The sequence below is a fragment of the Oncorhynchus kisutch genome, linkage group LG21 (assembly GCF_002021735.2).
Source record: "Oncorhynchus kisutch isolate 150728-3 linkage group LG21, Okis_V2, whole genome shotgun sequence".
Taxonomy (NCBI): Eukaryota; Metazoa; Chordata; class Actinopteri; order Salmoniformes; family Salmonidae; genus Oncorhynchus; species Oncorhynchus kisutch.
Window position 1 is genome coordinate 19518331 of NC_034194.2, and position 27949 is coordinate 19546279.

Here is a 27949-nt window from a genome sequence, read left to right on the forward strand (position 1 = left end):
TTAATCAAACTCTATGCTTTTGGCGATACTGGTTGTTTGTTTGAGTGGGGGAAGATTTGACGTACCCATCAAGGTTCTGAGGTCAGAGGCACCCGCTTCTGTTCTGGGAGCCAGTGTACCCCCTATTCCTTGGAAATTAGGTACATCTCACTTTTCACGACCTCAGGACACTGGGGCTCTTGTGCCGACGCAAAGTTTTCCACAGTGGAACATTTGCGGGAGATAAAAAGCTGGGCTATTGCAAGCACCTCTTAAACCCCTGGGACTATGTTTGTGTGTTTGAAGTTGGAAACTGACAGAAAGTGGTAAGAAATTGCAGCCTGGCAGAGGGATGCTTTCCACCCAGGACTTGGCACACATTTGACAGCTTGTTCTGCTTTCCTGGGCTCAGCGGGGTCAAAATATTCTCCCAATTACAGGCCTCTGTACACAGCCACTGATCCTGCTATTATTTCCCTTTCCTGTCAAATAGTTCCTGGTCAGAGTTTCCCCCCTTCTATTTAGGATTGTTTAACCTTAATTTGCAACACACTGAGTTTATTATAATATATAGTCTGTCACTACATGGTGTTAAACACCCTTCAGCTCTATAGGAACAGTGTGAATATTAGATATTCTCATATCTGGTTTTAACCAGCTGTTTTTTCACATATGGTTTATGAGCTTCAGTCAATCAGAGTGGCTGCTATGAAACCATTTCTGTGATTTATACGAAACAATATAATTGAACATGGCACCCGTCGTTGCGATCCTCTCAGTGAGCATGTAAAGCATGATACCGCAAGGTTTTGATCTATGCGTAGTAAAGTTGTGTGCACTGCCGTCGACCCTTCCGGGTAGCAGCGATGACTGCTCTTAACCAGTATCAGTGACCAGTGTACATTTAGCTCACGAGATCTCTTCCTTTATTATCCAGGTGGAATTTGTAAACGTGCTATCATGTCATATCGTGGTTGTAGAGTGCATTTTGACAGACAAAATGCACCCTGTCGCTGTGAATAATATTTCCCTCAAAGTGATCTCTCTTTCCAGTTGAGCAATTCCCCGGTTTTATTAGGAACTTTGCCATGCTAAAATTAGGATGTTGCGGCTATTAGGCCATACAACCCAGCCGAGTAATTGAACAGATAAAGACCCAGCCCAGTCCAGCACCGCTCGGTAATCAGATACGCTTCTGTCGTCATACAGACACACGCGCTAGAAGGTTTGATGTCACAGGCAGGTTATGAGAATGCTATTTCCATTCAACCCTCACCTGTCAGTGTGTCTTTGTGGCACATTATACGTGCCACCTTTGTTTGCTTGTCTCTGAAGCTTTCACAGCCTGGTGTTTGTACAAGCAACACTTTCTTTTTGTGGTGCTCTTGTGTTCTCAGCCATTGTCGTGCGCAAACACACGCGTTTACCTTCCTAACGGCAGCCTACGGCCTCTTCACACATCACCATCAAAAGCCTGGCCTATAGACACGGTCCTCTGTCGTTGCCTCTCTCCATTCTCCACAACAGGTACATGGCTGAGCCACCTTTCCTCTGGGGACATTGACAGTCTTCTGTAAAGAAACAAATAAACATGGAAATTGTGGCAAAACTATGGGTCCAGGAATACGATAGAGTGAGCTTTCTTTAGAAGCCACATCCTTTAAACACAGTCATCAGAACAATGCTGAAAGTAGACAGAAGTATGTACAACATGCAACACCCCCATCCAGGCTAGTCAGAGGCTTTGGGACAATTAGCGGTTCTGCTCTGCCGTTCGTCTCATGTCATCTTTATCTAATCAAATGATTCATTCTAATCAGAACACGAGGCAGGCAGGGAGACCCTTGGCAGTGCTCTTTAACACTAATCCTACCGCCACAAGGTTAGTGATACTAATATCACTAAAGGTTGCAAAATACAAACAGGCAGAGATGAAAGCCATGATCAAAGTCAATAGATAAAACCATAAAAAAAACATAATCCCTCTCAAAATCAAAAAGCACTTACCAACCTACAGGATTGTAATGCCGTAATAAACCAACCAACAGTGTAGCAAGTCCACATGGAAGACGCTTCCCGTTGGGCTGGACTACAGCCACTCCACTTAGATGACTAGCTTATCACCCATGTTTCCTCAGCTAACTGCCAGATGTGTTATTATGTAAGCCACCGATGTTTAAATCTGGAAACATTTTCCCCCGGCTAAATAGATAGATAAATAAATATTTGTCATTACTAATCTGGATTAAAGCAGCGGTTTTAGCATGGGGACATCTAATTGCAGAAATGAGGACAATGGTAAGAGAGAGGCGAGAGACAACAGATGCGTGTCCTCATTCTCCTCATTAGATTGATTGGCCAGACTTTGATGTTTGCAAACAGACACAAACACCCAGGCCCATGGATGCCAGCGTTTGTATATGGGCATTATACCGAGGCAAACGAATTTAGGGCCTTAATGAGGCTTGGTGGCCTATTTCTAGGCCCTCGCCATGACGTGCCAGCTAGCCAGCCTGCCAGCTCACAGAGAGAGCTCAGTCACTCGCATGTTATAAGTGTGTGTTGAAATCTGTGTGAAATAGTGGGAGAAGAGAGGAGGGTTAATGTGCTGTAGCGTCAGTCAAGATGCAGCCTTACCCTGGCTGCCAGACGATTAACCTGACCTTACATATACAGCTAAACTAGTGGGGGATAAGTGTCCATCTTCTGAAAGAAGACTCGGGTGAGAGGGACACCCTATCATGTGTTGTTTGAGGAGATTTATCGGCGGCAAGGGGGAGTCATTAAAGACGGATGCTTGGACGAGGACAGACGTTGAGTGGATTAAGGACTGAAACTCCCAGTTAACCCGACGGGAATTTGTGACAGCCACATTTAGGCTGCACAACACCTATGGCGTAATCCCAGTCTGTTTCATGTTGCGTGTGGGTTGGGTAACTACAGTCAACATAGAATGAAAAACATATTCAAGGAGAAATAACTGGATGATAGAAAGGCCACAGTATGTGGATGTGATGGACAGTTTGGAGTCTTGACTGGTCTGTGCTAAACCCACTGGCCTTTATAGGACCAACATAAAACACTCCTCAGAAGTGTTCCACTTCTTTAAATGCCAATGGTTACACTAGATCCTATCCAAGCCTGAGAGGGAGGGAGCCCATGCTGTGTTCACCCAGCACAGGCTACAGAAGCCTCTCACTAGCCAATACGTCACAGTGAAGAGCAGGCTGATTTTCTACTGTAGCCACCGAGTGTACTGAGAGTGCACAGCAAGCTGGATGAGTGTGAAATAGCTTGCTGTGAATCAGCTCTCCCACTTTAGGCAGACAGTGACACTGGAAACTCTCAAGCAAACACCCAACAGCTAACCACAAACCGTCAAGAGCCTGCACTCCAGCAGACCCCTGCAACTCTGCAGCAGGCCAAGAACACTTGCAGAGCAATTCAGAAAATGTTCTACACTCTACATGAAGTGAATGTACCTGACAGAATGTGTGTGAGTAACTCAGTGTACTGGAAGAAAAATGTAGAAATTGTGCATTTATGGTAGTTGGGAGCTTTTGCGTTGCTGAATGAGGCAGGACTCAAATGCATACCCACAAAGCCTCTCACTAGGGTTATACTAGGGTTATACCAGGATAGCCCATCCATACCATCTCTGCCTGCCCAAGTCCTTCCGTCAGCCTTCAAATCTTGTGCTGACTTTGGGAGGGACCGAGGCCAGAACCTGTAATCCCCAGCTTTCTATCCTCTTAATAGCTGGGATTGGAAACCATTTGTCTGCCTCCAGTCAGGGATTTTTACAGAATAAACCTCTTTGGCTGCCTTATCGCAACATAAAACTGATTTTAACAGGGGGGAGAGTTAGTCTGCCGCCGCCTGACATCGCTCAAAAAGCTTAGAGACTGGAGCTGGCAATTATAGATTACAGTAATACTGTATGACGCAATGAACGTGTCAGTGAGAAATAACCTGGGTGTGTTTCTGTTCCAGAATGATGTCTAATCTGATGCACTTGATTCACTCCTGATAGTTCCCAGGCCTATTCTCTTAGCTTTACAGATCCATGCAGCACTTTGATGTTCTTCCTCCTCAGGTGATTCCATCACTCCCAAAATGGTGTTTTGCTTTGGTTAAAGTACTGTAGTTTTACAGCATCAATTAAAGATAAGAACTCGCTGACGGTATGTATAACACAAATATCAAACTTATAAAGAGCCTTGGGATCCTGAAGACTGCCAGTAAAGTTGTAAACAGATATCATCTGAACACCATTTTTATTTTTTATTTCACCTTTATTTAACCAGGGAGGCTAGTTGAGAACAAGTTCTCATTTACAACTGCGACCTGGCCAAGATAAAGCAAAGCAGTGCAACACAAACAACAACACAGAGTTACACATGGAATAAACAAACATACAGTCAATAATACAATAGAAAAAGTCTATATATAGTGGGTGCAAATAAGGTAGGATAAGGGGGGTGAGGCAATAAATAAGCCATAGTGGTGAAATAATTACAACATAGCAATTCAACACTGGAGTTATATATGTGCAGAAGATGAGTGTGAAGTAGAGATACTGGGGTGCAAAGAAGCAAAATAAATAAAATAAATAACAGTATGGGGATGAGGTAGTTGGATGGGCTATTTACAGATGGGCTATGTTCAGGTGCAGTGATCTGTGAGCTGCTCTGACAGCTGGTGCTTAAAGTTAGTGAGGGAGATATGAGTCTCCAGCTTCAGGGATTTTTGCAGATCGTTCCAGTCATTGACAGCAGAGAACTGGAAGGAAAGGCGGCCAAAAGAGGAATTGGCTTTGGGGGTGACCAGTGAAATATACCTGCTGGAGCGCGTGCTATGGGTGGGTGCTGCTATGGTGACCAGTGAGCTGAGATAAGGCGGGGCTTTACTTAGCAAAGACTTATAGATGACCTGGAGCCAGTGGGTTTGGCGACGAATATGTAGCGAGGGCCAGCCAATGAGAGCAGTATATGGGGCTTTGGTGACAAAACGGATAGCACTGTGATAGACTGCATCCAATTTGCTGAGTAGAGTGTTGGAGGCTATTTTGTAAATGACATCGCCGAAGTCAAGGATCGGTAGGATAGTTCGTTTTACGAGGGTATGTTTGGCAGCATGAGTGAAGGATGCTTTGTTGCATAATAGGAAGCTGATTCTAGATTTCATTTTGGATTGGAGATGCTTAATGTGTGTCTGGAAGGAGAGTTTACAGTCTAACCCGACACCTAGGTATTTATAGTTGTCCACGTATTCTAAGTCAGAACCATCCAGAGTAGTGATGCTGGACGGGCGGGCAGGTGCGGGCAGCGATCGGTTGAAGAGCATGCATTTAGTTTTACTTGCATTTAAGAGCAGTTGAAGGCCATGGAATTAGAGTTGCGTTGTGTCCTAGAGACCACAGTAAAGTTGTAAAACTCTTCTAGTGATAGTAAACTCTCTGCCAAAGTATAATGTATTAGAATGTCTCCGCTGGAACTACACACATAAACCTGTAACTGTCTCTGTTCTGAAACTAAATTTATGTCAGAAGAAATATATTGTTTCTTATTCAAGAAGTCTGGTGTCAGGTCATAAATGGTGATTTTGTGTTGCCACATTCTGGTAGGCCTTCTATTGCTTAAAACTAACCCCCAAAATAAAAAAGAAATTTCTGGTTAAAATATTATTGTACACATCTTAGCTAGCCTACACCATTCACTAGGCTATGAAGACATCATTGAAGGAGCCTCTTTATGCATGCAGAGCATCACGCGGTGGTCTGGCCTCTCCTCATCTATGAGAGGCTGAGGTCTCTGTTTCTATGGCAACACCCCTCCTCCCCCCTCCCTTCCCTCACGCTCTGCGCGCACAACTCGTACGCACCCTCCTCTCTGTCTGCATCCCTTCTCCGAGGCAACGACCCCCATGCTCTGTGCGAGACCCATAGCAGCGTCGCTCTGTCAGGAGGATAAAGCAGGAGACGAGACAAGGAAACAGGGGAAAAAAACATGGCGCTCATCCCATCTCAGGTGCTAAGGGTAGCCATCCTCCTGTCCTATTTCTCCATCCTCTGCAATTATAAAGCCATTGACATGCCCGCGCATCAAACATACGGCGGTAGCTGGAAGTTTTTAACATTCATAGACCTGGTAAGTGTAATATTGTTCTATAGAACGGCTCCTGGTCAGAAATGGTAGCACGTCATAGTATGGTATGCTACAGACGGTCAGTGACCTACCTCCAGTTGTTGATACCGCCCACCCTCGGTTGCGAAACGGGCCTAATATGTCTTATTATGATGTCCGCTACAATATGTTTTTTTTTTTCCAGCGTTAATACGGATTCCTCACATTTTTGGGCACGTGTTAGACATAAAAAGCTCACACCCACTAAAAAGTGCCCCTCTCTTCTCGGCTGCTGCTGATGCGCGCAAGCGGTTTGCCTTCTGTTGCAACATTGTAATCATATCATGAATCACAATTAAGCAGCCAGCCGTGCCCCGTGGGTAACCGAGATGATATTATTAAGATAACAAGGTCCCGAGCTCAAATGATTCCCCTGTTACATTATCACACAGCCGTCATTTTAACAGAATGTGGTTTGGGTAGTAAAACATATTGTATGGAAACACCCAGGATGTTTTCTTTATCTCTCTTTCTGTCTTGCTTGTCTTTTTTTCTAGGAGCGGTTGTACTTTTGTTTTCTGAAATTAATTGTAATTTTCAGCTTTACTACTACTGCAGACACACACACACACACACACACACACACACACACACACACACACACACACACACACACACACACACACACACACACACACACACACACACACACACACACACATAAACACAAAGCACACACTTTTATTGGGCCAGTCAATTTTTTTTACCAATGACTCATGTTTTCCACATTAGAAGCCCACTGCTGAACTATTTTACAACTATTTTTATGGCAATAGTGTTACATGCAATAACAGCAATAAAATGTTTTGTTATTGTGTATTACAACAGCTATTGATTTTGCCTGTCATAAATCCTGACACAACAAAGTATGTGCGTGCGTGTGTGAGAGAGTTTGTGTTTGTGAGAGAGAGAGTGTGTGTGTGAGAGCAAGAGAGAGCATGTGTGTGTGTGTGTGTGTGTGTGTGTGTGTGTGTGTGTGTGTGTGTGTGTGTGTGTGTGTGTGTGTGTGTGTGTGTGTGTGTGTGTGTGTGTGAGAGAGAGAGAGAGAGAGAGAGAGACTGTCGTGCGTTCAATATTCCATCTTTAATCGTGATCCTACAGTAATAAGAAAAATGACAATATGAAGTCAATATGCTAATTCCAGGAATAGTCCTTCAATTGCCTCCTCTATTTTGCTTCCTATTTACTGTAATTAAATTGTACAATGTCTCTTCCCATTATAATGGATCCTCTCATTCTGGCATCAATGTTTTTTTCTTCTTCTCGGGAATACTTGTTTTAGCTCATACAAAATTGCCATGACGAAAATAATCTAACATGAAGTGACTCAGAGGTGGAAATATATTGACTTTGACATGAAACAGCTACAGTATGTACAGGCCTTTTGAATAACTGGTTTGGTTATTGGTAAGGATTACAATTGCTTTAAGCATTTCTTATTCTAAATGTTCTCAATTCTAAATTGAGTCATCTTACCTGTTAGAGTGGTTGCTATATGGAGAAGTTATTGGAACAGACAACAAAAACCATGTCATCACAGCACAATCTCTATCCACAATAAGACATTCCACTCGCTCGCAGGCTGTTGTGCAACGAACCAGACCTTTCCAAGGGGGAATGGGAAACTCTAGAAACAAGCTGTAGGCCTGTCATCCATGGATCTGTCAACACTAATTCTGTAACACTTCACTTACCTTGCTGTGATTTTAACCTGTAGATAGATTTTCATTGGGACTCAGTCATCCATTATTGAGTGTTTGGGTCAGATTTAGGTTCCCATCAGGGGGATACATTAGGAGGAGAACACAGGGCTGTCACGTGGGGTTATACCACCAGTGACAGCTGGCCTTTGTCCGCATCAATCAATAGACAGAACAAAACCTCTAACCCCTGTGTTTGGAGGAATCAAATGATCTGAAAAGTCTCGCTGCGGTTTAACATAGTGCCTCCGTCGGAAAAAAGTGAGGCGCCTAGCAGACAGATTGTGAAACTGAACGTCTGTTTGGGTCATACCTTTGGTTTAAATTGTTCTCTCACTTCCAAGTTGTTCATTAAACTTATCAGTTTTAAGCCAAGTAAGTAACCGTATAGAGCAAGTGTCATCTACTCTATGTTATGTGTCACATGCACACACATAAGTAGTATCACGCACATAAGTAGCATCCGATAACTGCGGTGACAGTGCAGAACCCCCCCTGCCTTGCCCCACAGAGTCAGAGTGTCAGGTGATGCTTAGAGTGAGGCAGGTGTGGACAGAGATATATTCTGTCTGGCTCTTTAGTACATATGAAGTGTGTCCCCGTCCCTGGAGCATCCAGTCCAGTTTTCCCTCTCTGCCTCTGGCCAGCACGCTACACAGCACGTGTAAAGAGGGATAGGGAGAGTGTAGGACAGTACCTAATGTCTACGTTAACTAAGGAATGATGCACTACTGTACTCTCCTGTCAGCCTCTGCTAACTGTGGAGGTAATTAGGTTCCTATATACATTACATTACTTCCCATTGTTCTATAAATGGCTAACTGATGTTTCCTTAATGCTCTTCTCTAATATAGTTAATACACACTGGATATGTTCAGGCTTGTAATTATTGTATTGTACGTGCGTCATAACTCCTATAGCTGTTGTAAAGATAAACTGGCTCGCTCTTGTTCATGCAGCGTCCATTTTCTCCTTCCCAGATTCCCTCTGGCCCAGCTGTATACATTTGAGTTGTGTGGAGCAACACTTTATGACTTGCGCTCCAGTCCAGGAATTACTGTGGTTGCACCTAAGTGCCTGCGATACAGGGTAGGGAAAAGAGCCCGTAGAGCTAGTAAAGGGATTTATACTTAGCAATTGGCATTCATTCCCTGTGAGAGCTCTGTTTTTCAAACCTGTTGCATTTGATCTTAGTGAAAGAGACCTGGAAGGCATTCGTTTTTAGCATAGCCTCAGGCTAACATGCTGTTACGGAGGCAAAAAACGAAGTAGAAGATATAAAGACAACTAAGAACTTCTGAGAAATTAAATACCTGTCTTGCGTGTTAGCTAGGTGTCATACTAATGCCGTTGCTGGGCACTACCCTGTCCTCTTTGCGAGGCAATTTTCTGACCAAAAAGATGTGGGTTCCTGGAATCCTAAATTAAACAGTGAATTAATGAGAATTAAAGTCACACTTTCCAGCCTGTTGGATTTTTGCTGTGGAGATAAAGACACCCTGTTATGTTCTCTTGCTCTTAATTTAATGCATTAATAATCTCCACCACTGCCACAGACTGCTCTTAGACTCACACAAAATGACATATGCTAGCTTAAGGGGATAGACATTGACAGGATGGGGTTTATGCAATTGTTCAGTTGTTATATAATGCTTATTTAAATACAAAATACCCTCTATGAATGTATCTATCTCCATTTTTTGTATTTATCTCTATACTTAACATGAATATTCATCGTATTTGAGAGAACACCTCAATTGAACTCCTTTGTGATATACATTCTATACATTGAGCTCCAAAAGTTTTGGGACAGTGACACATTTGTTGTTGTTTTGGCTCTATACTTCAGCACTTTGGATATGAAATGATACAATCACTATGAGGTTAAAGTGCAGACTGTCAGCTTTCCTTTGAGGGTATTTTCATCCATATCGGGTGAACCGTTAGGAAATTCACCTTTTGTGTATAGGCCTGTCACGGCTGGCTAGGTGTGTAGTGAGGAATCAGGCGCAGAGAGCAGAGAGGTCCAGGGGAAAAGTGCACTTTAATACGGCACCAAAATGAAATGGCACAAACACTGACCAACCCAAAACAAGGTCCAGAGCACTAACAACACCAACGATACAACGTGAACATCAAAATAATAACGCACAACAAAGGGGCGGGTTCCATATGCTAAATAGGGAAGAACATCAAGCACATACAAAATAGGAACAGGTGTAACAAATGAGACAAAACTAACCGAAAAGAAAAAGGGATTGGTGGCAGCTAGTAGGCCGGTGACGACGACCACCGAGCACCACCCGAACAGGCGGGGGAGCCAACTTCGGCAGGAGTCGTGACAAGTCCCCCAGTTTAGGTGACCAAAAGAATTGGGAAAAATTGACTTGTGTATGTGTATTAAAGTATCAAATATTCATAGCACACAATGACTACAGATGCACAAGTATCATATCTCCTCCCAAAACTGCTAACCTGCCCTTTTATTGTAATGGTGAGGGGTTAGCATGTCTTGGGGTATGATATTTGTGCGTCTGTAACTTTCTCGCCCATCATTATTCACAGTTCATTCACGATTATCTATAATCATTGCCGCATCCACATGAATGTAGAAGTGTTTAGAAACATATTCTATTCTTATTTACAATAAAAGTAACCCCAAAATTATACAATAAATTATTTACCATTCACAACATAATCTGAAACACAACTAAAACAAACAGCAAATGCATCCAACAAGTTTGTAGAGTCACAAGCTTTATGTAGTCATTGCATGCTATGAATATGTGACCAAATACTTAATTTTCTACTACTTTAATACACATATAAGTTAATTTGTCCCAATACTTTTGTTCCTCTAAAATGTGAGGACTATGTGCAAAAAGTGCTGTAATTTATGTACAGTTCACCCGATATGAGTGAAAATACACTCAAATTAAAGCTGACAGTCTGCACTTTAACCTCATAGTTATTGTATAATTCCAAATTCGAAGTGCTGGAGCACAGAGGCAAAACAAATGATCACTCTCCCAACTCCTTTGGAGCTCACTGTATTAATGTATTGTAGATATCTTTTTAAGGATTACTATGTTTTTCATGAGTATAATGTGATGTAAATATTTGAAGCTACTGTCCTCTTGAGAGATGAGGAACTACTGATTTTGTGACCCAAAATTATCAACCATTTCCTGGTTGCTAAAATTCGAATAGTTTGCCTAATTTCAGTTTGTGACAAAACAAGCAATGGATCGTGTAGAGAATCATTGTACCATCTAAACCGCTGTGAAATATATTTTCATTACACCAAAAATATAGTATTTTCTTTCAGCTGTTTGAAGCTGGTGTACAAAACTGAAAGTAAAAGACTCGAAAACAAAACTTAAGAATGGGAAGCATAGAAATAGAGCCCATTGAACAGATCTACCACTTCTTAGACTTGCTTTCAATGAGAATGACAAATCTATAACTCAAATTTCTATGTGAATTTGGTCAGGTCGCCCCAAAAGGTTACATATTGCAGCTTTAAAGACATGCCTTGGTACTTTGGCGACTTGTAAGCATTTTTTAAACCTTACGCTTTGGACGGGATGTGTCAATGTATATTTCATACATGCATAATTTATGAGCAGAATTACCGTTTTACCTCAATTAGTGTCACGGATCCCTCCGGAACTTTAATTGCGCACACCTGGCCCCTATTCCCACTGATTGTATTTGTATATATATGCCTTTTGTTCACCATGGTGCTGTCGATTATTGCTATTATGTCCGTTGGTTGTGTGAGTACCTGTGCTGTGTGGTTTGGCTTTCGTGCCATTGTGGATTGCGCAGATGATTACGGGTCTCGTCCCGTGTGTTAATCTTTGTGCTTTGTGTTATTTATTCAAGGTACTCCTCGCTCTTTTGTTTGGGTTTTAACCCTGTGTTTTGTGTACATGTTTGTTTGGTTTTTGTCCCTGTGTCTTTACACGGCTCGCCCTAGTTTTGGGTGTAATAATAAACCTTATTACGCATTCCTGCTTCTGTCTCCCGATCCTTCATGCCAACGTGACAGAATAATGGACCTTAAAAGGAGACAGCAGGAATGGCCCCTCCGACGACCCTGAGACTGGTCCGTCCGGCACTTATGGGACTTCGGCAGCTGCAACTGGTTCTTCCGACTTCGCCACAACTGGCCCGTCTGATGCCGCCACAACCGGTCCGTCCGATGCCGTCGCAACTTTGGCAGCCGCAACTGGCACATCACAATGACGACGCAACTTCGGCAGCTGCATCTGGTCCTGATTGACCCACACTGCATTCCTGTGATCGTCCTCGAGGCCAGTGTCGTTGCGCTGCTGGTGCAGATCCCTCTGGAACTTTCATTATGCACACCTGCCCCCTATTCCCACTGATTAGTACCCGTGTAAGTGTGGCCTTTGGTTTCCATTGGGCTGTCCATTATTGATACAATGTCCGTTGGTGCGTGTGAGTACCTATGCTGTGTGTTTTGGCTTTCGTGCCTTTGTGGATTGCGCAGATTACGGGTCTCGTCCCGTGTGTTAATCATTGTGCGCTGGTGTTATTTATTCGAGGTACTCCTCGCTCTTTTGTTTTTGTTTTCTACCCTGTGTTGTGTATAGTGTTTGTTTGCTCTTCGTCCCCGTGCCTTTGAACGGCACACCGTAATGTGGGCTTAATAAATAAATAAAAATTACGCATTCCTGTGTCTGTCTCCCGACTCATTCATACCTACGTGACAATTATCCACAAAATCCTTAGTTTGAAAGCAGCTTTTAGAAATTATTTCTAGCCAATGAGCTTCAGCCCCTTGCCATTTGAGGTACAGCTAGCTAGATGCACACACAATAGAGCGAGAGGGAGAGCAATGGCGTGGTGCACATATCTATAATTTTCGAGAACTACTTTTGGCTCGTGGGCGCTACTTTCAGAATTACTGGCAAAAAAATATACTAAAGTACCGGTGAATCCCTTTAAAATGTGCAGAAAATGCTTTTCTGTGATAACTCCTGGAGCAGCTATACTTTAAAAAAAGCACTAACTATTATGTACTCTGTGTGTGGCTGATCTGTCTGGAAGTACACATGATGTGATCTACATGTGTCTTCTCCTCCCCTGTTCTAGGTTATCCAGGCAGTGTTCTTTGGCGTGTGTGTGCTGACAGACCTGTCCAGCCTGCTGACCAAGGGAAGTGAGAGCCAGGAGCAGGAGAGGCAGCTTAGGAAGCTCATTGGCCTGAGGGACTGGATGATGGCCGTGCTGGCCTTCCCTGTTGGAGTGGTAAGTAGTAGTCACAACACAACGCGAGGCCTAGGGCATTGGAGTCTGCTCTCAGATCTGTTTGTGGTATATTGCCAACTCAACGACCATTGGTGTATAGCACACACAGATCTGGGACTAGGATATAGCACAAAATCGGAAAGTTATTTCAAGGAGAAATGAGCAAAAAACACTCTGTGAATGTTCTACATTGTAAATAACTATGTTTCTTACTCTGACTGTCTAGATGCTTGAAACCACAGATCCACAACAAACAGATGCTTCCATTCTCATTGCCTTTTCAAGCATTATTCATGGGTAAAATTAAGATTTAAAAGAATTAAGATATTTGAACAAACAGATGCACCCGATTTAGCTACGTAACGATTCAGCCGATTCAATTGTTTAAGATGCATGTCACCAATTCAAACCGTACTAATCACCAGTTCAGTTTTTTTTGCTGCATATTACATTCTTTCTAAAAAATACCTAATCTTTTGTGACAAATGATGCTTCTTCTGTTTCAGTGTCGAAATGCATGTAACTGTGTTGATCTACAAGTAATTTTGCGTGCCTAACAACACCAGACAATATCAGGAGCCTAGTCAAATTTCGCACTGTGCCCAGCTTCACGGGCTGACCAATGCGAGGTAGGCGGCCTGTACCTGATCTTGCCCATCTGTGCAGCAACTTCAGCATTCAAATGCTAAAATGGCTTGTGTGGTATTAGGCTTTATTAGTTGTGTAACAACCTAAGTCATTTGTTAGGTCATTGTTATCTATGAGCCATTGAAAATGGTGTTTTACCAGAATTAAAGTAAACTACCAAAGACAACTCTCATCTGGCAATAGCCTACCTGCTGAACAGGGCTTACAATAGCTGTTATTTTGATTGTCCAGGTTCAGCAATAGTTTTGATAGTATTGCTTTAAACAATTGTTGTATATGTTCATTTTTAGATATATACGGTAAAGTGAATCATTTCATAATAAGCAATCACTTTTGCGAGGTGAACTGTATGGCCGAATTGAAAGAAGAGAACATCTCTGTAAATACTTCTAAACGGTCAAAACCATTGAGATGGGGGGGGGGGTCCAAAGTTGTGCCTGACTATGTCATAGCTCATTTGTAAACAATAATTATTGATATATTACCAGTGGTGTAGTGCTATTTTTTTTAGGTGAGGAAGAGCATTTTTCCTCAAAGTTTGTACCGACAGATGTAGCCAATTTAATAGCCTATCATTATAGAAAATGCATATGCTCCTTCGATAGCAAGGTCTGCATGTGCCCACACATATTGTCTCAAGAAAATGTTATATTTGTAATACCCTCAAACACCAAGTTAGGCATAGGCTACCTAATTTCAAAATAGGCCATCATCACTGTCCATCGTAAATTAAAATTCTTCACATTTGACAAGTTTTACTTTTTACTTCCAAACTGCATCTCCATGTTAATAATTTGATTGATTTCAATCAGTTTCATGCATTTAGATCTTCTTGAATTACTGTTTCATGAGCGAATTAGAGCAGATGATGTTAACACACTATTAGCCTTTCTTGTATTTTGTTTCAATCAAACCATATGTCCTGGTGGCACAGTTTTGGCACATTATATTTTTTTGTCTGACTATTCAGCTTCAGCTAACCATCCTGAAATCTCATTAGAAATTAAGAGGTGTTTTTGGTGGAACAGTAAACGTTACAGGCCTATGCTATGGTATTATATCTGGTTCTGTTATGTAAAATGCGAATTCATCATTATGTGATCTTGTGAGACATTGATTTAGCTTTGATCTAACTTTACTAAACGAGCACCATTGTGAGAAGTGATGATCTTCTGTTATAATAATAATAAAATATGCCTATTATTATTATTATTATTAAGAGATGAGAAGGACTATTAGGCGTAGGCGACAGATCATGATGAGTGTTATTTTAAGCGATTGGAGTGCCCTTCAGGGTGCTGAAAGGACAGCGCCAGGATTGCGTAATGATGTTAAAGAAGTTGAACCAACTTGTGGTGCTGAAGGATAGCGCTGCCATTTGGTTCAGGAACAACAATAATTTGCAGTAGGCCTATAGCCTAATAGGCCTGTGACTATATGGTATAGCTATTTGTAGGTTATAGCCTAATGTAAATACAAATACATATAGCTTAATATCATTACACTGTTTGCGAGGAGAGCTTTATTGTGTGTTGGCATTTTCATTGTATTGTGTACCTTACACACGGCATCATAAATCAACTTTGATTTGATTAGCTTATGGTTACAATACAATGGTTACAATATACCCTATTAAAGAATAAAACAGAGGTGAACTATCACTTCATATAATTTATTTGCATAGATTAAACATGTTATCAAATAAATTGACCAAGTAGTGAACATGAACCATTACTATGTAGAATTACAGGAAATTCATTATGAAACAGCCATAAAATCATGTTGGTGTGTTGTTGGTGTGGCGTATTCATGCATCTCAATAAACTAGAAGCTTAATGCATTGTTACCTCCAACTTGGACCAATTTACAATTCACATTCCTGACTGACATACTAAGCTAGAACAGGCCCTGCATCTCAGCCAATAGTCAATATAGGTTAAAGATCCAAAGCAGGGCTACAGCAACTTCCAGACAGGGTCCGGCTTTACAGTGGCCACTCTGGTTTGGGTGTCCTCGGCAGAATGGTACCACTGTAACCAAGTGGTCGCATATTGTTCTGGGTTCCACTGTGCAAGAGGGGTCCGCTTTTGTGAACATCAAGGCAGACACACAGTGAATTTGTATTTTTTTTCAACGTTCTGATTGGCCAAAATGGTCAAGCCGACGGGCCTACGCAGTGCACACACACAGCCTATAGTTTTTCCTCATTCTCACCACCACCAGAGAGAAGACAGGAGAGAAACCACCATTCACCTCTAGGCTGCTATACATATTTATTTGGTTTGTCATTCTATCGTTTTTCATGGAGTTTTAGTGGTAATTAAATATAATTTATAATTCATTTTCCAGAAATAGTTTTATCAGCTCCGTGTATTCTCAAATTGAAAAAAGTAAGGGCAGCACTACTCTCCTGTACATTACTAGCTCAAACACTTCATCTGCAAAAATGAATAGTTAATTAGTGGGTGATGGTAATTTCAAAACCAAAGTGGGGAGACAAAAAACAGGCTACATTGCTCCCTCTAATCTGGTAGTGGGGTGGTACAGTAGATGCCTAGTCTCCTGTATGGCTCAGCTCAGGTACCTACATAGTACATGCACCATAGACCACTGGTCAAACATGTAATTTGGAAATTTTGCACAGAAAATCTTTCCAGGTTTTTCTTTTTAAGAGTTATTGCATTTTGTTTTGCGAAAGAAGAAGAGTTGACAGAACTTAATTGAAGCATTCATTCTATCTTTATGACATTTATGACATTGTGGTGAGCAAAGGTTTATATTGTTTCTAGGACAACATATGACAGAAGAGAAGCTGCATGTATCTAATTACAGTATAGACAAGTTGACTAACAAATAGCCATACTAAAATGTCGGAAATTATAAGCAGAAACATATGTTATCTACAGTGCATTTGGAAAGTATTCAGACCCCTTCCCTTTTTCCAAATCTTGTTATGTTACAGCCTTGTAAAAAATAGATTACATTATTATTTTCCCTCATCAATCTACACACAATAACCCACAATGACTAAGCAAAAATAGATTTTTAGAAATATTTGCAAATGTATTAAAAATAAAAAACAGAAATACCATATTTACATAAGTATTCAGACCCTTTGCTATGAGACTCGAAATTGAGCTCAGGTGCATCCTGTGTCCATTGATCATCCTTGAGATGTTTCTGGAAGTTGATTGGAGTCCACCTGTGGTAATTTAAATTGATTGGACATAATTTGGAAAAGCACACACCTGTATATATAAAGGTGCCACAGTTGACAGTGCATGTCACAGCAAAAACCAAGCCATGAGGTCGAAGGAGTTATCCGTAGAGCTCCGAGACAGGATTGTGTTGAGGCACAGATCTGGGCCAGGGTACCAAAAAATGTCTGCAGCATTGAAGGTCCCCAAGAGCACAATGGTCTCCATCCGTCTTAAATGGAAGAAATTTGAAGACTCTTCCTAGAGCTGGCCGCCCGGCCAAACTGAGCAATCGGGGAGGTGACCAAGAACCTGATGGTCACTCTGACAGAGCTCCAGAGTTCCTCGTTGGAGGTGGGAGAACCTTAAAGAAGGACAACCATCTCAGCAGCACTCCACCAATCAGGCCTTTATGGTAGAGTGGCCACTCCTCAGTGAAAGGCGGATGACAGCCCGCTTTGAGGTTGCCAAAAGGCACCTAAAAGACTCTCAGACCATGAGAAACAAGATTCTCTGGTGTCATGAAACCAAGATTTAACTATTTGTCCTGAATGCCAAGCGTCAGGGACTGGGAGACTAGTCAGGATCGAGGGAAAGATGAACGGAGCAAAGTGCAGCTAGATCTTTGATGAAAACCTGCTCCATGGGCTCAAGACCTCAGACTGGGGCAAATGTTCACCTTCCAACAGCACAACAACCATAAGCACACAGCCAAGAGGGGTTTCGGAGGGGTTTCGGGACAAGTCTCTAAGTGTCCTTGAGTGGCCCAGCCAGAGCCCGAACTTGAACATCTCTGGAGAGACCTGAAAATAGCTGTGCAGTGAAAAAAAGGAGGACAAAATAATAAGGCTGTAACATGTAGAAAAAATGTAGAAAAAGTCAAGTGATCTGAATACTTTCCAAATGCACTGTATATCAAAAACATCCTGCACCCCCTGTCAAAAAATCATTCTGCCGTCTGACTGTAGCCTACGGATTAGGGTCGGGTGTACATATAGTTGGGCGGTTGCCGATGGGTCCATATCTCGCATTTTCCATAATTGACACATATGCTTCGCTTTTCAACTAGCTAAAAGCTAGCTAGTTCGAGTCTGACTGTACAGTATTTCTGTTTGTACTACTGCACGGTAAAACAATGTACGAGTTGAAAATATTGAACGCATGCAGTACACAGAACGCACCGCAGCCTAGTGCGGCACCCCCATTCTTCCACGAGAAATTCCATCATTTGGAGCACCTCTCCAAAATCTCACATAAGTGTTCAATTGGGTTGAGATCTGGTGACTGAGACAGCCATGGCATATGGTTTACATCGTTTTCATGCTCATCAAACAATTCATTGACCATTCATGCCCTGTGGATGGGGGAATTGTCATCCTATGGGGGAATAGTATGGTAGCCAAAATAATGTCCAAAATAATGGCTTGCCCAGCATTTTTATACATGATCCTAAGCATGATGGGATGTTAATTGCTTAATTAACTCAGGAACCACACCTGTGTTGAATATACTTTGTATCCCTCATTTACTCAAATGTTTCCATTATGTTGGCAGTTACCTGTATATGAGAAATAGAACAGAAACTCAACAGCTCCAGACCTAATAACCTATAAACAAGTGTCTGTTTTCCTCCTACCTCGCCAGACAAATGCTAGTCTTTAGCCTATATGTAGGTCAGACAAATCTAGGGTTGTCTCACACCTCGCAGGTGAAACAGCAAGACTGGCGGAAAGGAAAAGTCCCCTAGCTAGCCAACCGTCTGAGTTAGTGGACACAGTCAGCATTCTTTCCCTGCTGCATACCGCTGCCTGTGGCCTATCCTGGACTGCACTGTCCTCTGGGAGGGCCTTTGCATAAGCCTAGTAGGGACACCGACACACATTGTCTTGGATGCAGCACGGCCAATTTGCTTTGCAAATGCCAAGTCATCTATCTGGCTGGGTGTCATGCCGTGGCCTTGGAGGCAACGGGCAGCGAGTAGCGGGACCAGAGGGCTGAGCCCTGGGAGAAAAAGGAAACACTGCATGTTTGTCTTACTTTTATATGCCCTTGTGTCCGTGATGGCCATCTGATAATTACTCGGAAAATATTTAAATTGGTTCTTTGCTGCTGCCTCTTTTCCTGTTAGCAGGGAGAGGTGATGTTTTAGTTTTATATAGTGAGGTGGTGGTGGTGAGGGGCCAGGATGCCCAGGCAGCAGGTTCTGAGGGGTTCATACAGGGATGTGAATTTATAAAGTACTGGGTAAATATTTGAATTATAGTGGAAAGGTACTGGTTGCTAGTATACAGTTTTTCTTCCAGGCCTCAAGCCAAAAGAGAGGGAAATAAATTCATTTGTACTAACTTTGGCTTAGTAACTGTGTAATAAGGAAGAACATTGCATGTCGTGTCATCATCATGATATCTATTTTTTACCATGACCTACAGTGCCTTCGGAAAGTATTCAGACCTCTTGACTGTTTCCACATTTTGTTACGTTACAGCCTTATTCTAAAATGGATTCAATTGTTTCCCCCCCTCATCAATCTACACACACTACCCCATAACGACAAAGCAAAAAACAGGTTGACATTTTTGCTGAAATATAAATAAGAAAAAAATGAAATATAAAATGTACATAAGTATTCAGACCCTTTACTCAGTACTTTGTTGAAGCCTTGAGTCTTCTTGGGTAGGACGCTACAAGCTTGGCACACCTGTACTTGAGGATTTTCTTCCATTGTTCTCTGCAGATCTTCTCAAGCTCTGTCAGGTTGGATGTGGAGCGTTGCTGCCAAGCTATTTTCAGGTCTCTCCAGAGATGTTCGATAGGGTTCAAATCCGGGCTCTGGCTGGGCCACTCAAGGACATTAAGAGACTTGTCCCGAAGCCACTCCTGCTTTGCCTTGGCTGTGTGCTTAGGGTTGTTGTCCTGTTGGAAGGTGAGCCTTCACCTCAGTCTGAGGACCTGAGTGCTCTGAAGCAGATTTTCATCAAGGATCTCTCTGTACTTTGCTCCGTTCATCTTTGATTTCATCAGACCAGAGAATCTTGTTTCTCATGGTCTGAGAGTCTTTAGGTCCCTTTTGGCAAACTCCAAGCAGGTAGTCATGTGCCTTTAACTGAGGAGTGGCTTCTGTCTGGCCACACTACAATAAAGGCCTGACAGATGGAGTGCTGCAGAGATGGTTGTCCTTCTGGAAGGTTCATCCATCTAAACAGGAGAACTCTAGAGCTCAGATTTACCATCGGGTTCTTGTTCACCTCCCTGACAAAGGCTTTTCTCTCCCGATTGCTCAGTTTGGCCAGGCGGCCAGCTCTAGGAAAAGTCTTGGTGGTTCCAAACTTCTTCTTTAAGAATGATGGAGACCACTGTGTTTTTGGGGACCTACAAAGCAGCAGCTATTTTTTGGTACCCTTCCCCGGATCTGTGCCTTGACACAATGCTGTCTTGAAGCTCTACAGACAATTCCTTTGACCTCATGGTTTGGTGTTTGCTCTGACATGCACTGCCAACTGTGGGACCTTACATAGACAAGTTTGTGCCTCTCCAAATCATGTCCAATCAATTGAATTTACCACAGGTGGACTCCATGCAAGTTGTTGAAACATCTGACGGATGATGAATAGAAACAGAATGCACCTGAGCTCAATTTCGAGCTTCATAGAAAAGGGTCTGAATACTTATGTCAATAAGGTATCTGTTTTTTATTTTAATACATTTGCAAAAATGTCTAAACCTCTTTTCACTTTGTAATTATGGGATATTGTGTGTAGATTGATGAGGAACATTTGTAATTGATTTTAGAATAAGGCTGTAACGTGACAAAATGTGGAGAAAGTCAAGCGGTCTGAATACTTTCCGAAGGCATTGTATACTGAAATAGGGACATGTGTGTTATATACATCACAGGCCCTGCTTACCAGAGATCATGTGATGTGTGCTGTGACCTGTGTTCTTCTGCGTAGGTAGGATGTAAGACATGAGTCATCAGAGCAGCAGAGGGGAGAGAGCGAGATGACGCGCTGCTCCTTAGATATCCTCCTAGAAACTAGGGACCGGTTGCTATACTCTTAGAAAAAACACGTACCTCTGTGTAAAGGGTTATACCTGGAACCAAAAAGGGTTCTTCATAGGGTTCACCTATGGGGACAGCTGAAGAACCCTTTTATCGTCACCGTCACAGAGCAGTGCAGTGTATGATGAGCCACTTGGCACCAGTCCCTGTCTGAGAGTTGGCCACACAGTTCAGTTTACACACCACACAATGGATGTCATGTGCACCGCAGCTAATGCCGGGAAATGAGCGCTCATTAGCGTTGATGCTGGATAATGGTAATATGCGTGTATCTGTAGTCTGCATGCTGCTCTGGTTTGTGTGTGTGTGTGTATTCTCCCTGCATTGGTCAGGTGTGAATGTATCCCTGGCAGGGTCGAGCGCACCCCTCCATTCTTCCCACCTCTCCACATGATGATGAAAGTGTGTGCCATCAGGGCACAATAGCGGGGACATTTCACATGCATCCATCTGAGGCGCAGATGGCAGACCAGGTAATTCCATCCCCCTCGGCTGGGCTGTGGATGGTTTGGCTCCTGGACAGGCCTAGAGGCCCCTTACGGGGCCAGGTGTGGTTTCCCTACGGACCCGACGACATGGGGCCCATGCTGCTAAAAAGGCTGAGGGTGTGGAAATGTGAAATGTCTAAATAAACTACCTGTGTCAGACTGAATCCATTTACTCACACTCTGCACCTCGGAGAGGAAATAAGAAATTCTGTTTCTCACTTTCGAGGGTCTGTAATAAGCTGCTCCCTCAGAGTCAATGCTCTCCATTCAGCAGGCCTGCCTGCTTGCTGTGGCCTTGTAGTGCAGCCTGTTTATTTGGCCACAGTGGCAAGAGACTTATGGGAAATCGTAGATCCAGCTAAATAATGTGAGTACAAAGCAAAACAGGATTCTGTCAAATCCCTAATCGAGGTCGATTAATGCAAATAGGTTGGGTAGTTTGGTAGGGTCGGGAGCAGTTACAACTGTCTGGATCAGAAGGATTACAGGCAGAACTGGAATTCTTTCATCGAGGAAGCTGCTCCACTCCACAGAGCTGGAACTTCAAATACCCCTTTTCAAAGCCTGTACACTCGACAGTAACATGCTTGTTTTTGCTGTGCATTTGATCTCCTCACAAGCTTACCGCTGTCCTTCTTACAGGAGGCATACAGGGCTGGTGGAGAAGCGTCGGGATAAGAGACAAGGAGCGGCGAAGAAGTCACCTCTTAGGGATTAATTATGGTATGCTGATATTAAAACATTAGCCCCAGAACTGTCGCTTCGCTTCGCCTCACCCGGCATGGCAGGCTTTATTGCTAGCTCGCCTCGGTGTTCGTCGGAGAGTGCCAAGCAACCTGGATGAAGGAGATAGCTAGTGCTCAGGTCAGAGGCTGACATCTTTATGCTCCAGCACTGGTCCTTAGAGGGGCAGACTGTGGGGGCAGCAGGGTCACGCTCAACCCAGGCCAGGCCAAGCAGGAAACCTCAGGGAGAGAGAAGAGCCAGGCCACAGAACCAGTGGATTTCCTGGGTATATGATGACCTGAGGTGAATGGCGTGTCCAGAGGTCATAAAACAAGGGCGGAAAATGGTCTGGAAAACCCCAATAGACCATTACATTGCCTGTCAAATTATGAACATACTGTATTTGACTGAAAATATAATGTACTTAGATTTGTATTTTTATTACACTCATAGCTATTATGCATATCTCTTTTTTGGATAGCTTGACCTATATTATCTTGGGATAACATGGGCAGCATGTAAACATTCATGGATATTTGACCCCCTGGGCCAAAAGCTTCTCCGGCTCTCTGTGATATACATCCAAGTGGGCATACGACCTGATAAAGACGTATTTTTCTGGTTGAAATCTGGTCGGGACGTCTATAACTCGATCACAACCAGATTAAGACCTCTTTTCCATTATGTCTTTTTGACGTCATGAAAAATACGTTTTTTCATTGAAATCTGATTGAACAACTGATCAGTTATCTTAATGCTATTCAATTAATAGACACCAATCTATATAAATATACACAGTGCATTCTGAAAGTATTCAGACCCCTTGACTTTTTCTGCATTTTGTTACGTTACAGCCTTATTCTAAAATGGATTACATTTATGTTTTCCCTCGCCAATCTACACATAATGGAAAAGCTAAACTTAAAATTAAAAAAAATTGCAAAATGTATAACCCCACCCCAGAAATATCACATTTACATAAGTATTCAGACCCTTTACTCAGTACTTTGTTGAAATACCTTTGGCAGCGATTACAACCTTGAGTCTTCTTGGGTATGATGCTTGGCACACCTGTATTTGGGGAGTTTCTCCCATTCTTCTCTGCAGATCCTCTCAAGCTCTGTCAGGTTGGATGGGTAGCATTGCTGCACAGCCATTTCTCTCCATTGCCATTTCTCTCCAGATCCATTTATCTCCAGGTCTCTCCAGATGTTCGACCGGGTTCAAGTCGGGGTCTGGCTGGGCCACTCAAGGACATTAAGAGACTTGTCCCAAAGCCACTCCTGCATTGCCTTGGGTGTGTGAAAGGGGTTGCTGTCCTGTTGGAAGGTGAACCTTAGCCCCAGTCTGAGGACCTGAGTGCTCTGGAGCAGGTTTTCATCAAGGATCTCTCTGTACTTTGGTCCGTTCATCTTTCCCTCAATCCTGACTATTCTCCCTGCTGCTGCAAAACATCCCCACAGCATGACGCCACCACCACCATGCTTCACCGAAGGGATTGTGCCAGATTTCTTCCAGACTTGACGCTTGGTAAAGAGTTCAACCTTGGTTTCATCAGACCGGAGAATCTTGTTTCTCATGGTCTGAGAGTCTTTAGGTGCCTTGTGGCAAACTCCAAGCGGGTAGTCATGTGCCTTTAACTAAGGAGTGGCTTCTGTCTGGCCACACTACAATAAAGGCCTGATTGGTGGAGTACTGCAGAGATGGTTGTCCTTCTGGAAGGTTCATCTCCACAGAAGAACTCTGGAACTCTGTCAGATTCACCATCAGGCTCTTGGTCACCTCCCTGACCAAGGCCCTTCTCCCCGATTACTCAGTTTGGCTGGGCGGCCAGCTCTAGGAAGAGTCTTGGTGGTTCCAAACATATTCTATTTAAGAATGATGGAGGCCACTGTGTTCTTGGGGACCTTCAATGCAGCAAAAAAAAATTGGTACCCTTCCCCAGATCTGTGCCTCGACACAATCATGTCTCAGAGCTCTATGGACAATTCCTTCGACCTCATGGCTTGTTTTTTGCTCTGACATGCACTGTCAACTGTGGGACCTTATATAGACAAGTTTGTGGCTTTCCAAATCATGTCCAATCAATTGAATTAACCACAGGTGGACTCCATGTAAGTTGTAGAAACATCTCAAGGATAATCAATGGAAACAGGATGTACCTGAGCTCAATTTTGAGTCTAGTAGCAAATGGTCTGAATACTTTTATAAATAATAATCTGTTTTTTATTTTTAAATATTTTAGCAAAAATGTCTAAAAAGACTGTTTTGTCATTTATGGGGTGTTTAATTTAATCAATTTTAGAATAAGGCTTTAATGTAACAAAATGTGAAAAGTCAAGGGGTCTGAATACTTTCTTAATGCACTGTACATACTGTAGTGTTTGGGATCATTCGCCCATTGGATATAAGACACTAGAACCATTAAAATGATTGAAATTGGAGTAAATGTAATTTTTCAGCAGGGTTTGCATGATTCAGCTTAAAACATTTGGCAAACGACAGCTGGCAGAGCGCACCAAAGCGGGTTAAGGTCTCATGGCATACTGGACCCAGTCAACACGTTGGGCTCGTGCCTATTCCATTTTAGACTTGAAGGACTCGGCATGGACTTGGGGGGCTTCGTACGGATGAGCTTTTCCCGCGTCCGGCCGAATCATATTACTCTGGGCTCCGGCTAATGGTACTCGAGCCGAGCCCATTTCAGTTTATCCGGCCCGATTAATTTTTTCAGGAGTAGGGCCATTTAAGGTTTTTATTCGGCAAGGGATGAAATACCAATATTAAAAAAATATTTAAAAATATATATATTTCACCTCTAAGTCATCGAATTTTCTAGGTCATAACATTTGTGTCAGTCTCTGCGGTCCTATAGCTATCAGAGATGGTCCCTAATTTAGAGAATATCCAATCCTATAAATGCTTTTGCTTTTACTAAAGGCTATGGCAGCTTTTGTTTTACAGTCCACCCAATTAAAAAGTGCTCATTCCTTCCCATAACATTGTTTCTAGGTTACCAGCATATAAGATATACATGCACAATAATAACTTTACAAAAATGATCTGCTAACTTGCTGTGTGTGTTGGCTTCTATGGTCATCTTTTGTCTGTGTTAGCTAATTGCACTGTTTATTGTGCTGCACATGTTCTTCTGTTCCACTGTATGCCATTTTGATGTTCTATTATGACTAAGAAAAAAAGATCTGAATTTAACAAATAACACACAGGCCTATTTTTTTCAATATCCTACTACAATTTACCAGGATTGACAAAATCCTATTTTTATCGCATTTATTTTAATCACTAATTAGTCAAACATGATTGCACCTGAATTTGATCCTGAAAATATGACTATAATATTTTCCCTTAAAGCTTTTAAGCAATTAACATAATGCAGGCAGTAATTGTATTTTAATTTCAGTGGCTAAATAAGGAGGTAGGCATATCAGTTCCAGCTGAAACTTGGATTGGAATCTGTGCTTCATGTGCAGCAATAGATCTCTCCGCGCAGCAGGCAGCCTGCTTGCTTCAGCATCAACATTCCATAAGGCCGTTGGGACAGAGCACCGGGCAGGCTACACAACAACACAGCTGGAAAAGAATGACAGTTTCTCAATGTACACCAAAAATATATATATTTGACTGCTAAGTGGTAGTCCCTGTTCTCCGGCATTCTTGCGGTGGTTTGTTAGGGAAAAGAACGTCAAGGAAAGGTTCGCTAGCTAGCTAACTTTATCTCTCTGGCTAACCCTCCGTTGACATGGTAAGTTTTCATTTTGATAAATGTTTAGTCAATGACAGTAAATGTGCGTGTATGTGTGTTCTCTCTCTGTGTGTGTGTGTTCTCTCTCTCTCTGTGTGTGTGAGTGTGAGTGTGAGAGAGAGAGAGAGAGAGAGAGAGAGAGAGAGAGAGAGAGAGAGAGAGGGGGTTGATGAGTACACATATAAGAAACATTGATTGCGTGTGTGAGACACTGTAAGCTAGTCTAATTCTTGAAATGTGTACCCCCCCATATGGATTTTAAAAAATTCTTGATTCATCAGAGTTCCTTGTATTTTTTTGTATTTGACAATAGGATACATTTTGCTATACCTGCTCCCCCTCAACACTCATTCACACGTTGCACCTGTCAACTGCCTTTTTCAATTTTTGATTCTCTTTTTTTTTGCAGGAATCTTCCCACTGGGCACACACTAGTTGAATCAATGTTTCCACATCTTTGAAATGAAATTACGTTGAACCAGCGTGAGCTAGACGTTGGATTAACGTCTGCTCCCAGTGGGGTCCAGCTTGGATGGAAGGGTAGAGGTGGTAACAAAGGAAAGAAGTACAGAAGTTACCCAGCCTGCTGACTAAGACATTTAAATAGCCTATCTCTCGCTCTCCATCTGTCTGCCTGACTGCCAGATTGCTGAGGGGCAACATAGTCAATGTACTTGCTAGGCTAACTTAGTGAAGACCTTAGGCAATGGTTAATCATGATTTGTCTCTGTCTTTAAAGTTCCTGAAACATGTCAATGACGTTATGCACGGCTTCTACACCAGTGCTTGGCCACACACTCAGTTACCAGTGACCTATTCTACTACATCCCAGGGATAGGAGAGAGCAGACCAACCCGTCTTTAAATCTATAATCATTGACAGTTTTGTGTGGAAAATGTTGTTTTTGTCTATTTGATACTCTGATATTCAATGTGAATTGATTCCTACTAATCAGCTTTGTAAGAGCTAGGTTTGTACTAGCTATGCTGATGATCGTTAACATTTTTTCATTAAATCACTGAGACTGGATTCCCCAAGAGACATGCTATTCAGCTGCCCATGATTGCCTGAGTAAGTAGATCCAAATTGCTGTCAGTAGATCAAATTGGAATAGCACCACTTCTAATAATAGAAGTTTGTAAAGCATATAAAATCCTATTTTAACAAACTTTTTTTTTCAGGTGCAAAACCGTTGTTCTGATTCAAGAGATACCTACCTCCCTTGGTGAGTCATGTAAAGTTTCTACCATTTCTCTCTTGCTCATTCTTAAAACATTTAGAGATATTATCCAACTACTGTTACATTTTTCAATCCTTTTTCTTAAAATGTTTCAGATTGATGACCAATGAATTAATGTTCCACTTCAATATAAGGGCCAGAGGAGCAAGCATGCCTTTGCTACCACTAGTGTGTGCTCTTCATTGTAGTTGGTAAGTAAATATGAGCAGTTGAGACATTTGACATAAACAACAGCTAGATTTACATCAGATTTTCATGTGAATATTTGCAAATACACATAAAAACAATATGTACATTTTCCAAACAGAGTTGAGTTTCCATCAAATTGACTTTTTGGTGATGAATGGCTGTGCGTGATGACGTAGTAAACATAACTTTTGCGGTTAAATTCCCTTGTACCGAATAAGAAATACAAGTTAAATGGGTTTCCGTTGCATTTTCAACTCTACTGATGGTTTTGTCATAACAAATGTTGCGTTATATCGTGAATGTGCCCACTTTAGTCTTGGCATGTGCACTCAAGCCAACAGCTGGCAGATACAATGTGGGCAGGCTACCTACAGTGCCTTCAGAAAGTATTCACACCCCTTGACTTTTTCCACATTCTGTTGTGTTACAGCCTGAATTTAAAATTGATTAAATGTAGATGTAGTTTTTGCACTGGCCTACAAACACTACACCCC

At 42.3% G+C, this 27949-nt stretch overlaps 1 protein-coding gene across 4 annotated transcripts in view; it reads left to right on the forward strand.

The window, feature by feature from the left end:
* The first annotated feature begins 5848 nt into the window (after positions 1-5848).
* The window catches only part of LOC109866273 (androgen-induced gene 1 protein-like), a 53659-nt gene continuing 31558 nt past the window's right edge, over positions 5849-27949 (forward strand). The window contains exons 1-4 of one of the 4 annotated variants that reach the window (XM_031800351.1): positions 25065-26026; positions 26436-27097; positions 27208-27251; positions 27362-27457. Coding sequence is in view for 2 of the 4 variants with exons in the window: in XM_031800352.1 (XP_031656212.1) it covers positions 5988-6128; positions 12989-13144; positions 13371-13445 (372 nt within the window). In the remaining 2 variants the exon portion in view is untranslated. Of the gene's footprint in view, positions 6129-12988; positions 13145-13370; positions 14782-25064; positions 27098-27207; positions 27252-27361; positions 27458-27949 lie in introns of those variants that run through there. The other 3 variants (XM_031800352.1, XM_031800350.1, XM_020454847.2) reach the window with 3 other exon arrangements.